Source organism: Cottoperca gobio, chromosome 6, assembly GCF_900634415.1.
Source record: "Cottoperca gobio chromosome 6, fCotGob3.1, whole genome shotgun sequence".
Taxonomy (NCBI): Eukaryota; Metazoa; Chordata; class Actinopteri; order Perciformes; family Bovichtidae; genus Cottoperca; species Cottoperca gobio.
This window is the reverse complement of record NC_041360.1, coordinates 7,168,091-7,181,215: the sequence shown is the minus strand read 5'-3', so window position 1 is coordinate 7,181,215 and position 13,125 is coordinate 7,168,091. Positions and strand designations below refer to the sequence as shown.

Genomic DNA, 13,125 nt, shown 5'->3' with positions numbered 1-13,125 from the left:
ACTGCAGAGAGATGTTTGGACATTTAGACTACAAAACTCTAAAAATTTAAATTATGATCAAAATGCACTTCAGATTAATGAATTCAAATAGTTAAAACAATTCAAATTAAACAATTCAAACAATTATTAGACCCATATACATATGTTAAGTCTATATAATGTGTGCAATGACCAATAATCAAAAATAATGTTTTTAATACAGAGTAGGAGAAAGCCTTTCACAAAATGAATCACGGACAACTCATTAACAATGCAGTTCTTTTATTTTGTATAAAATCTATTTGGTAACTGCGTATTAATACACAATCTGAACTCTGTATAATTAAAGTGAAATACAATTTATTCTTATGGCTGAATGCATTTAGGATGACAAAAACAGTTATTTAAAAAAACCTGATAAATCACATCAAAACACGATGACTTCTGGCCTTAATGTAGTTGGACCGTTGGCACTTTTATTTATCTGAAAATAAACAGAACATTTGGTTGAGAGCAATAGGGAAAGAAAACTCCACCTATAAATATATCTGTAGTGTTCATCTGTTAAATTTAACAAGAACACAGATCACAGATAAGAAGAAACAAGTGGTTACAAAAGACCCAGATAAAGCATTAGATACAATTATGGTTTCTTATTTGCACCAGAAAAAAAGAAAAAACATCTCAGCTGTGTGACAGGAATAGTTTTCAGCTGATGTGGACAATTAGACTTTCAGTATTCTCATCTGCAATATGCTCTTTGATGTTATCAAAGCTAAGTGTGTAATGATAAAATAAATTATAATTTGATGATGCTTCTATACCACATCTATACAAATAATTTATCTTTTTCACAGAAACAGCCTTCGCCCTTGCACCTCTGAAAGATGCCAAAGAGGCCAATAGTTAAATACGTGCTATTTTGTAATAAAAGCATAATAAATAAATACATATGTACAAAAAACGTTTGAAAAATGTACAGGCACTTGTAAAACAACCTTTCTCTGACACTTCAGTAACTGCTAGAAAATATTGTCGTGTGTATCGGGGTGAAACGGTTAATTCAGCTGCAGGAGGGATCTGCTCTGCAGTGGTGTCGACATGACAAACAAATCCTCTGCCATTTTTACTTCTCTCATGCTGAGCGCGCCTCAGGCAACAAGATCCTTCAGGACTATTTGGATCTGCTGAACCCAATTCTTCCCCCCTGGTGAAGGATCAAACAACCTGGTTACAAAACGCTCAAATTAACTCACTTACCGGTTAGGAAACAAGCAAAGGTTGTTCTACACCAAGCGACCAATTTCAAAAGCTCAACTGAAGGCCACCAGACATAGTAACACACAGCATCAGATGGGCCAAGCTAAAGTCATAAGAGTTTATTATATCTGGTGTGAAAAAACTGCACACACTCGAGTCATATCACTTTCCATTAGCCTCGCACTTAAATATTATTCATGCTTTCTCACCGTCTGTCCTCTATGTCACACACACACACACACACACACACACACACACACACACACACACACACACACACACACACACACACACACACACACACACACACACACACACACACACACACACACACACACACACACACACACACACACACACACACACACACCAACTCATCAATAAACGGTGCCTACTCTCGCATCATTTTCAGTAACCAAATATTTCCATTCACTGCTTTACTTTTTTGGTCTTTCAGGAATAGGTGCTATGAAATGAGCTTCCATCAGACATGTTTACATGCAGCATTATGTAACGAGCCCATCTGGATGTCCTAGATTGTCATTTGAGAAAACAGTGAAACATGAAGGTTTAGGCAGCAGGGAAAGTGTTGCGTCAGTGTCATAAGGACAGCATGGGACACTGTAATGTACAATGTAACAATGTACTAACCTGAGACGACTGTCCTGATCAGACGCATAGTTGGACAGGATGATGAGCAGTCCACTAGACTAGATTATTTTTGATTATCTAGGACCAGTGGTTCCCAAACTTTCTGTCGCCAAGGCAAACCAAAGACCAGGCCAAAATCTCAAGGCACACCTGTATTCATATCCGGGCAAAATACCCTCTATAACAGTGTTTCTCAAACCTTTTCAGACCAACGACCACTAAACCAATAAAAAAACGGAACACCTAACTGCCCAAATATCCCCAAAAAATAGGGGGGGGGGGGGGGGGGTGCTGTCGGAGCTCCGGTGCGGAAACACTGAAGTAAATTACAAACCTTGTGTATAGTTAAATGCAATAGGCCTAATCGTTTCAAAATCCCACGGCACACCGTTTGGGAACCACTGATCTAGACAGAAGACATTTAATGCAACATTTCCAGTCAACAGCTTAATTCTTAATCCACCAGTCGATAACCTCAACAGGCTGCATAACAAAATTCCCATAGGGATATACAGTAAATTTGTTTACAAAATATTTACAGTCAAACTGTTCATTCTTTAAGAGATGAGGGGGGGGGAGGGGGAATACAGCTGAATGTTACGTATAAAAGGTCAGTGTACTATGCCGCCTGTAAAACGGTTTTATAATTTCCTCTGTGGCTCTGGAGGATCTTTGTCAGGTCTGAGAAAATACAGTGATGTCATCGGGGTTATCTTGACTTGCAAAGTTGCATTACAGAAAGAGGACATGGAGTTTAAAAGATGATGGCACTTAGTTCAGCAAGGTCTGATTAAAGATGATACAGCAGGGATCCAGACCGACTTTCTCCGTTGGTCGCACCCTTTTATTTGGCACAGCATGTTATTAATCAACGAGGCTGCAATCACTCCAGACTCAACTTTTGGAGAAACGCAGCCAGCAGTCACGCTCCAGTGGCCAATAACGCAACCAGCGAGTCAGTGAGAGTGTGCAGTTAACGTCCCCAACTCCACTGCAGCAGGACCATTCATAGCGATCTCAAAGAAAAATCGCCTGGAGCCCTGAATCAGAATCAGAAATCCTTTATTAGTCCCACAACGGGGAGTTGAATTATGGGAAATGTGGGCAATACTAAATTATTGGAGTACCCTTTTAAGTGTGTTTTTCTTGACTTGCAATTCTATTTTCTGAACCAGTAGAAACAATGGATTCATCTGTCCATTCTTCTGTTGGGAAGAAAGACAGACCCGTCTCAAAAGGACTTGTCTTCAGACGGGCTTAGTGACGCTGCAGATCAGTCCGTGTGAGCCAAAACTGTACTGTACTTTTAAAATGTGTGAGTGTTTTTGAAATTGAGTCCTACAGTAAATCTGTTTGTGGTACCTGAGGAAAAAGACGGTTGGACAGAAAAGGTTTCATAACAAAAACGTTTTTAGAAAGATTTTGAAAGAATTCAAATTGCACAGAGAGGACCGCACATGACCTGAGCACACAGTGGGTGTTGACCTTCAGGTGGCAGGTAAAGATACCTGCTATAACACGGTAACCCGTCTCTTGTAATATTTTCTGTCCACTTTCTCTCATAACCTGTCACACACACACACACTTCTCAAACGCTGAGCTTTTATAAAAGCAAACACACGGTACAAGGCCTTCTGGAAACCGTAGTGCATTGTTGCGTTCCGCTATAGAACCTGAATGATTGATCATTTGTGATTCCATCGCTCCCACATGTTTTGCATCAAAGTCTCAGCTTTTGGAGGTCCTTTTGGTCAAAGATGATTCGACTGCCCAAGTAGATGGCGATGGCACCGAAGATGACAGAGCAGGCGATGTAGGCAGTGACGGACTGCGCAAACTGAACGATCATGCCTATGAAGAGGGTGGGGAAAACCTGAGAGAGGAGGAAGGTGCCGTCTAAGATGGCAAAGTCCAAACCCACGCCACGCTTCTCAAACCCAGACTCAGCCTCCTCCTGTTCGGTGGCACCGGAGCTGTGTGATGAGCCGTTCGGGCTGTGTGGACTCTGGTGGAACTCATAACTGTCCTTGCTGAACAAGGCGTGCCCGTCTTCCACAGGAGTCAAATACACAGAGTCCTGCTGGGTTGTTATCCCATTTATATGCACGCTTTTGGTTTTTCTTTTTGGCATATAGATCTGAAATGAGACAAGAAAAGGAGTCAATTTATCAATAATACAGATCGAAATACTTTGATTGGGGATAATTTATGAGTTCTTTACTCACTTCTTTCTCCTTGTGGTAGTGGCAGGTGAGTGTGTAGGGCAGAGTCTGCAGTGTGGCGTACGCATAGCCAGTGAGGGACGCCATTACAGTGACCAAGACCACACTTTTGGACAGGCAAATGACCAAGGCAGAGATTGTGAAGCTCACCATACTGCTCATGTAGACCCACCGTGAGCCAAAATGGCGAACCAAACGACTCATCATCAGGGAGAAGAAGGTTGAGGTAGCACACTGCAGAAACAGGCCCAGACTGCCCATACGGATACCTGGAAGAAAAATATGGAACTTCTATTACAACCAGCCGAGCCCATAAAACTCTTAGCTTCTCTGAGACATCCTCTGTAGGACACCCAGCTGTAACGAAGACTGCCTCGTTATAAAACACTGTCCTATTATGTATTTATTCAGGAATTTAAAACCTGTCAGTTACGGCCTAAAATAACATTTATCAGCAACAGGTTTTACTCTTGTGATGCATCATATCTTGCATCTGATAATAAAAATCTCAACCCATAAAAGCAATGTGACACTTAAGACAACCAATATGTGATACTGTCGCCACCACAGAAAGGTCAATGTTCTAAGGACTGTACAACTTGTTCTTATAAAGAAATGTAGTAAATGTTTGTTTACTTCTCCAGGACAGTACAATCATTTGCATTCTCCCTTTGAACTCTGCTTTAAACTAAAAAACTAGATTTCCATCTTTTGACAGAATCACAGAATGGACAACCTAAGTAATGACACACATTTTAATGCATTTTAGTCAACCATGGGATTGTGTTCGCTGTGGGAAAATTGTTCCATTTTCAATAATGTTCCCTGTTTATAACCGGTTATTTCACCCCTTTAAGTTTTTTCTTTCTTCTTCATTTCAGTACTAATCCATGAAGGATGGAGTGACGACATGTCTCGACTGCTATTTATTTCTGCCTGCTATCAGCCTGGTCTCCCATCTCTCAGTGAACAGTGTGGGTCAGGAGTTCAGCAGCAGAGCAGAGAATCACTTATGTGACAGGAGTATGTGGATCGTATTACTCCTGGAAAGCAAAGCTGCCGAGCCCACTTTACAAACACTGCAGAAGCTAATGAGGACCGAAATTCAAGCCCTCCGAGATATAGGACCGAGCCAGAATGCTACTGGACCTGTGCACTGGGGAACAACTGCAGGATGGGGAATGGCTGCTTCCCTACTACACGCTTCACAGATAACTACTTTGCATTACAACCCTTCCCAGAAGGAACATGATTACAATAAGAAAAGCAGTTACTGTTCGAACAATGACGTAAAAGAAAAAGTCGATGCAACTACGGACAAAGCAGATTACCTTGAGGAACATCTGCAGGCTGAATGATGTGGTTTAATAACATCCACTGGGTTTCAGATTGAACAAACGCAGCTCAGCCTCAGACAGATCTAAGACTTGTGTGCCCGTCTACCTGACTTGAATGTTCTTTGTGTGCCGATTCCTTGACATTAATTCTTTGTGAGTGTGACATTCCTTGTGGTCCAGCAAGCGAAGGGAGGAGAGACAGAGAGAGGGAAAGTAAAAAGTAAACAAAGTAGGGAGAGAGGAGAAAGGAATGTGGATAGAGGGATGAAAATGTCAAATAAAAGAGGGAGAATGGTGACAGAGGAAAGGTTGAGGACGGGGATTAGGGGATGAAAATACAGGTGGACAGTAGCAGGAAAGGATTGATAGAAATGAGAAGGGAAGCTGAACATGTACATCAAGTAATGAGAGTTAACGCAAAAGCCAGAAGAAGGGAAACATATGGTGTTAGATAGGAAGTCTGGCTGAACGGTAGACAAAAACAAGACTGAAAACACTTAACTCAGGACATGGCCTACGGTGTTAATACATCTGCAACTTCTCAACAAGTACAAGAAGGTCTGCCTCACATCCGTTTGCCTCACCGTCATTCTTCCACTTTGCGGCTCTTTCTCAAACTCTCTGGTAAAATCTACCAAAGAAACAAGTCTCCCTCTTACACCACTGACAACTGATTTGGTCAGGTCTACCTAAAAGGTTTTATTTAGGTATAATCATACAGCTAAGCAATTTGCATAGCTTTAGACTATAGCCATGAAACTGTATAGCAGGATTTGTGAATCAAATTCACAGAGCAGGAAGAGGAAATGTTGCATTTACCAATTCTAAAGCGGAGGGGTGGGAAGTAATACCTGAAATTCATTGGATTGGCTTGACACAGTCTTAATCATACTTAATGAAAGGATTTGTCAGAGTCTATGTTTAAGTAGGTCTTTGCTGTATGTGTCCTACACTTTAACAGGAGCCAAAATGAGGACAGCAGGAAGGCTTATAGGCATGCAGTAACACAGGCTCTGTCTCGGTGCTCCACCTGTGCCTGAGGAATGTGCATCCTGCCCAGCTGGTACAGAGCAGACAGCTCAGCCAGGATGGACCCTAAGCCACTTTATGTGGTGAAGGTAAAGCCATGAGTACATAGGTAGGACATGTCTCGAGTCTCACTAGTGCAATGGAAGTTTCTTTCACACTACGCTGTTCGGTCATTTTTGTCTCGAGCCTTGAGAGGCTAGTAAGAAAAGAAAAAGTATTCTGCTGATCCATGTTTTACGACAGAGCTAAATTGTTTTCTCTCCTGTGTTTATGACTTAAGAACAGGTGGAAAAATAAGCTTCTAAATTCCTTACAGGTTGATCATCTTTCAAAGTGTTTGTTGTTGTAATACACATTACGATCGGCAAGAGGCTAAAATTAATCACTACCCCATGTTCTAATTAGGAATATAAGCATTCATGTTTCCTTCCACGAGAGCTTTAATGTCTTAATGCAGTGTTAACACAAGGTACCAGTCCACCAGACAGGTACCAGTCAAAAGTTTCAATGTGAATGAGAATGTGTGTCCAAGCCTTTGACTGGTACTGTATATTGTGTGACACAAAACACTAACGCTAAAATATATTGTTTAGACAAAATAAATAAGCTAACACAATACATTGTACTGAATAAAGAGGCAATCTGACCTTCATCGTATCTTTGCTTGGACTCACTTCCTGGTAATGCACTGGGCACGCCCTCGTACAGGCCTTCCCCCACAAAGTCTGTGTAGAAAAGCATAAACGACATGACAGCCATCCAGCTGCAGAGCTGAGCCACACACAGCTGCCTCATCACCCGCGGGACATGGCAGTAGCTCCTGTAGATGGCCGGGGTCATGGACCAGCATGTTCTCAGCAGGCACAGCAAGGGTCCCGACTTCAGCAGCCTCAGCTTGCACTTCAGCAGGTAGCAGCATGAGCGTGGCACGCCGCACCGGCCAGCCTCTATCGCACCGGCCCCGGACTCCAGTATAGATCCAGACCCTGCTAAGCCGCTGCTGGCCCACGACGGTTCCTCAGACACCTTCATGGTGATGAGCACACTGGTGATGAAGATGAGGATGAGGATGGAGAAGAGGCACTCAGCCTGGCCTCCTAGGTAAACAGAGAGCAGGCTATGACTCCAGTCCAGTGCTGGTAGCAAATAGCCCACACAGCCTCCCAAGCTGACCATGAAAGAGAACATAGCAAAGGCTTGGTTGCAGTCCTCCTCGTCCCGATAAAGGTCCGACAAAAGAGCCTCTAGTGGTGTGAAGCACACTTGTCCACAAAAGTCAAGGAGCCCCACCCCAAAGATAAGGAAGCCCACCTGTAGCAAATGGTAGAATACAAGTTAATTTCTCGTCTTGTGTGCTTTGTAGGTAGAATTTACCAAAATGACAATCACAAACAATAAACAGGTATCCTACCTGGAAGGTGCGCCCACCCCAGGCTAGGCGTGAAGCCAGTACGTCTGCGTTGGGAATGATGAAAAGTGCCAGAAGGACTCCTAAAGACAGCAGCCAGATGAAAGGCCGTCGTCTGCCATAACTGCTGTTGCAGTGGTCACTGGCTGAGCCAATCAGAGGGATGAACAGCAGGCCGAGAACTGGACCAATACCTGTGGACAGAACCAGGGATTTACTCATGAAGTCAGCATAGAATAATATGTTGAAGAGAAACGGCAAAGACAGAGACACAGACTGCATCAGAGGAACAAGGTATTTTCCTTCTGAAACACTGTCACACTTGTCAAATCGGTATGAAATCCTTAAATCCCACAATGCATTTCCACTCATACTCTCCTAGCAGATTTTCACAATATCCCACGCTGAAAACACAGGTGCCGGATCAAATCTCTGTTCAGCTTTTGTGGCTTACAACAGCTTCTATGACTGGTTGACTGGTGGGTTGTTTTCAGCCTGCCTTCAGCCTGTGCTGTCAAATCCTCCTTGCTTCTGCCCTACCGGGGGGTGGGGGGGTGGGAGGGTAACTGCATGTGCCCCTCTGCCATCATCTCTGACTGCTGGGGATGGTTCCTACAGATGGCCTGCTGCCTGGAGGTAACCCACCCCCAGCTCATCCTCCACACATCGGCGGGTCTGGCTAATTAGAACACACCATGGTACACGGTTTGCATAGAGACACGCAAGCAATATCGGAGAATACATTTTGATTCATTAAAGACAAGCACGATTGTGTTTACAATGTTTCTCATCAACAAGCAATATTGTGAATTCATGTCTGTCCTCGTGCACGGGGTGTGAAACTTTCAGTATCTCACGATTCAATTTAAAACCCATTCTGGATTCAGTACATGGGGGACTAGTTTTCAGAATCTACTCCAGTCTGTCGAGCACTTATAAAAAGGCAGTGTGCCACATTTGTTTTTGTCTAAGATTATATTCGGAAAAAGTCATATCAACTGATTGCAATAATGTAAACACAACACTTTTTGCTAATATATATTTAAAGTATTTCTCAATTCTTAGTAACTTCAACAATAACAAGTTATGCAAAAAGATTTAATGCTGCCAGTTACATAAAAAAAAAAAAAAAAGTATACTTGGGCTAGTGAAAACCAGTATTTTGTGTGATCTTATTAAATAAATGGCAGAATATTGCTTGCCACAACTTTGACTTTGTGTGTAGAAAAACACCCCATAAATTAGAAATAAAACGATCCGTTGTAGGAAAACTTGTTTTTTAGTCTAGTAATTCGGGTTCAGAAGATAATAAAATCTTCATTCTTACATAAATCAATTTACCTAATGCTCGTAAAACAGGAAATACAGAGAATTGGGACACTTTCATCAAAACACTGCTCTTGAAGCACCACAGCAAATAAGCATAACTGGAATACACAACCATACCACTTTGTGCAGTTTGACAAGAAACCCAGACAATGTGTGTTTCTGGTGTCTGAAGAGAACTCCAAAACACTTCAAGAAGCACAAAGACCGAGCAGGTAGACAATCACAGACAAAGAGACAGGCCGGCAGACAAGTGGACTGCAGCCAGGCAGGCAGGCAGCCCCTCCACCACATATCTTCTTGCTGCAGCTGTGGAGGTCCATCATAACACTCCTCACCATCTACAGCTGTAAGGCTAACTGTCTCACAACACACACACACACACACACACACACACACGCTTTCCAGCCTCTGAATACGATGCAAGCCCCACACACACACACTTAAAATAACCAGAGTAACGGACACCTTAGTGTTAAAAAGCACAACAGTGAGGAAACTAGAGAAAGAAAGTAACAACTGGAGGATGAAGTCGCCAAATAATGTCTATTAGACAAAGTAGCAAGCAGCCATCTGAGAACCTGACACTACTGCTTGGGGAAATGAGCTTTAACCCTCCGAAGACACAATATCTATCTTCATTCAAGTAACACTCAGGCCTCCATTATAATACAGGGTGATGAGAATTAGGTTGAGTGCATCTCCAGATTGGCTTACAGGGCAGGCTGTTTAGGAGAAACTCCACAATGAAATCATTTTTCTTCATATCACCAGCAGCTGTTACATAAACGGAGGAGTAGGAGTGTATACTGTTTAATTCTTTATACTTGAATAGTCACTTCTGTCATCCAAACGGAGCCTTTTGGTTTCGTGGAATTGTATTTATAATCTGTACAGTCACATGACAATGTATCAAAGAGACGCCTTTAGTGAAGACCATGTGAATGCTATTTGGGCAAGGATAATGCAACTATTCACATTGCGTACAAGTGAACTCAGTTACATTGTGCAAACATATTCCATATGGGTGATGCTGACCGTGTGTATGGACACACATGTCACTAATTTGTGAGCAACAAGATGACGGACCTTTCTCAAAAAAACAAACATTTCTGTCTTGATGTTTGTGTTAGGAAGAGTTTAAGTACATTCTTACAGACTATTGTTAGATTGAAGAGTCTGAGACAAATAAAGCCACAAATACACAACCAGAGTCAAACTGAATTATACGTTAGCCAGACATAATGGAGCAGTCATCAGCTGCACATTTGTGGCCTTGTGCAGCAGCGGATATGCAACGTACCACAGAGCAAAAATAGCTACTTTTTACAGATCTTCCCAGCATCACTAAATAGGATAGAGCGCTTCATTATAAAAAATGATAAGTGTCAAACATGTTGTATCTTGTATGTAAAAAGTTGACGATAATACGCAATAACCACCCTAGAGTGGAGGCTTACAATATTCTGTTTGTGTTGAAACGGTCACTGATTCACCTGTACAGTCATTGGCTGTAGTTTGTAGTGTGTTGCATTATATTGTAAACATTTTTATTTTATATTCCATATGTAAAAAGGAACAGCTTGAAGTACTGTGCAAAATGACACAACCACCACAAACTTCATCCTCAAAAAAAGGACCGGACAGTTGGATCAATTGCGCTCTTACAGCACTTGGTGGCTCATCATTCTAACATCCTTCACGTTTTTACCAAGGAGTGGTGTTGTCAACAACAGGGTTACGATGCCTCTAAATAGTGCAATAGTGAAAACGGCTTTTGAATTTCAGTATTTGGCTGTCCACATCCTGTCTCAAATGTTTCTGCCAGTTCTAGATCCAGACTGAGACTCAATTCTTGACAATACGTAAAATGGCATAGAAAATCATAGGAAAGCTGGAATACAGGGTAGAGCTAATTAGATGTTAAGCATATTAGATTACTAACTTTTGTGTACTTGAAGTGTGCACTGCGCAGCTGTAATGTTTTACTGTATCCATGTACAGTTCCCTGTCAAAAGTTTGGACACACATTCTCATTCAATGACTCATTGACTGGTACTGTACATACAAAATGAAAAAGGATCAAGCGAATTAGCTTAAGCTGTAAATATTAGCAATAGCCTATTCAGTGAATACACTTACGAATCTGCCCTATAAAAACTAATCTAAATGAGTTTGTTTCATTTATGTCATCCAACTAATAGAAAAGCAAATAAGATGCATTTAGCGAAATGCAACATGAATTGCAACAAGCAACACTATGTGTCGGTCTGTTTGTGTCGAGTGACCACTTGTGATCAGATCTCACTTCCCCGCTCTGTATGGAAGTTTTCCCACGAGCGATTGCGTTGTCGTTTTGAACCGGTGGGAGGCAGCAATGAACTTCCCTTGCCTAGTCTGGCGGATATTAAAAAGAAGAGGAAGAAGCAATCCAAAACCGCCCAAGATGTTTTGACGCTCTAGTAATACATCTTATGGAGATAAGCAGTGTAAGCGAGCAAAATGCTCCGAGGGAATTTATATGACCTCTGATAAGCAGTAATGTAGTTCAGCCTGGGCCTTTTATGGTGAAAGGTTTGAACGGAAGGAGTGAAGCTGTAATGTGCTGCCGTTGACAATGTGGGAGTTCGCCATCTTGGTTCAGACCACGAAGCCTCCATGTTATTATTTTATTACCTTCATAAGTATAGGTGCAACTCAGTTCATTCGGCTACACCAGCTTATGCGATTTGAGAACCAACTGGAGATGAGAAAAAGGAGGAACAAAAGGAGAACTGCCGTTTGATTACGTACTTTTGTGCTACATCATTGTCATTAGCCTTTACACTCCAAAAGGTATGTGGTCAAATGCGTCGCAGATCACCCGGGCAAGTGGTTTGAGTGATTGGATCACAATAAGTCTTGGTGGCCATTTACACTTGTACTTAGAACTGTCCACTTGTGATCAGATGAAACAAGTTAATGCCAGCTGTAAACAGAATATCTTTGGGTTTTGGACTGACAAAACAAGACATTTAAAGAAAACATCACCTTGGAATTTGAGAAAGTGGGATTGGCATTTCGCACAATTGTATAGATCAAAGGATTAACCGATTACGAGAAGGAAAACATGCGCACTTGCATACACAGACATACACTACGAGGTAGCAAAGAGGTAACCAGATCCCACTCTTTTAGTCTTTATCAAGCCCTTACCTAGCACCATGGTCATGTAGCGCTCCTCCACTCCAGCCTCTAGCAGCAGTGGGGGCACGTATGTGATCCCAGCTGCCACACAGATCTCCAGGCCACAGGTCAGGGAGTTCAGCAGGACGAGACGCCACTGAGACCTCCATCCAGGCATATTTACAGCGGCTGGCTCGCCTTGCCTCTCCTCTTGGATGGCCACTACTGGGGACAGGGGCGGTGGGAGGGACCCGGAAAGGGGCAAAGGGGAGAGTGTGGAGAGGCAGATGGTGCCCCAGTGGGACAAGAGGGCTGTCGGAGAGGGACAGCAGCAAAGACACGTGGATGTCTCAGATGACCTGGAGGATTCATCCTCTTCTCAGCATTCTGGATCTGAAGAGAAGAGGAAGAGGAAAGGAGAGCAGTGAGAACAGCAAAATGAAAAGAAACACCTAATGAAACACACCTTTCACACAGTCTCTGCAGAGCCTGTCACACAGTATAAAATGTGCTGCTCTAAGTAACAGCTAAAGCCTGCAGGTCATTCCCAGGTTACTACACCTGGATGTCAGTGGACTCAGGTTGCATGGGAGATGTCAGCGTATCATGCTCTCTCACAAGACACACGTCTTTTCCTGGTTTTAAAGGCTGAATTAGAGTAAGTCATTTTCTGAATTTACCAGACTGCTCTAGCTATCCTATTATTTGTCTTTATCCACTTAGTCATTATATCCACATCACTGATGAT

At 42.4% G+C, this 13,125-nt stretch overlaps 1 protein-coding gene across 1 annotated transcript in view; it reads right to left on the bottom strand.

Annotated features, from left to right (window-relative positions):
* Positions 1-244: 244 nt before the first annotated feature.
* The window catches only part of LOC115009182 (solute carrier family 45 member 3), a 28,777-nt gene continuing 15,896 nt past the window's right edge, over positions 245-13,125 (bottom strand). Inside the window, exons 2-6 of the mRNA XM_029433003.1 lie at positions 12,408-12,770; positions 7,890-8,080; positions 7,126-7,789; positions 4,116-4,381; positions 245-4,027 (exon numbers count right to left, since the gene is read on the bottom strand). Of these exons, the coding sequence (XP_029288863.1) occupies positions 3,611-4,027; positions 4,116-4,381; positions 7,126-7,789; positions 7,890-8,080; positions 12,408-12,555 (1,686 nt within the window). The 5' untranslated portion in view covers positions 12,556-12,770 and the 3' untranslated portion in view covers positions 245-3,610. The remainder of the gene's footprint in view (positions 4,028-4,115; positions 4,382-7,125; positions 7,790-7,889; positions 8,081-12,407; positions 12,771-13,125) is intronic.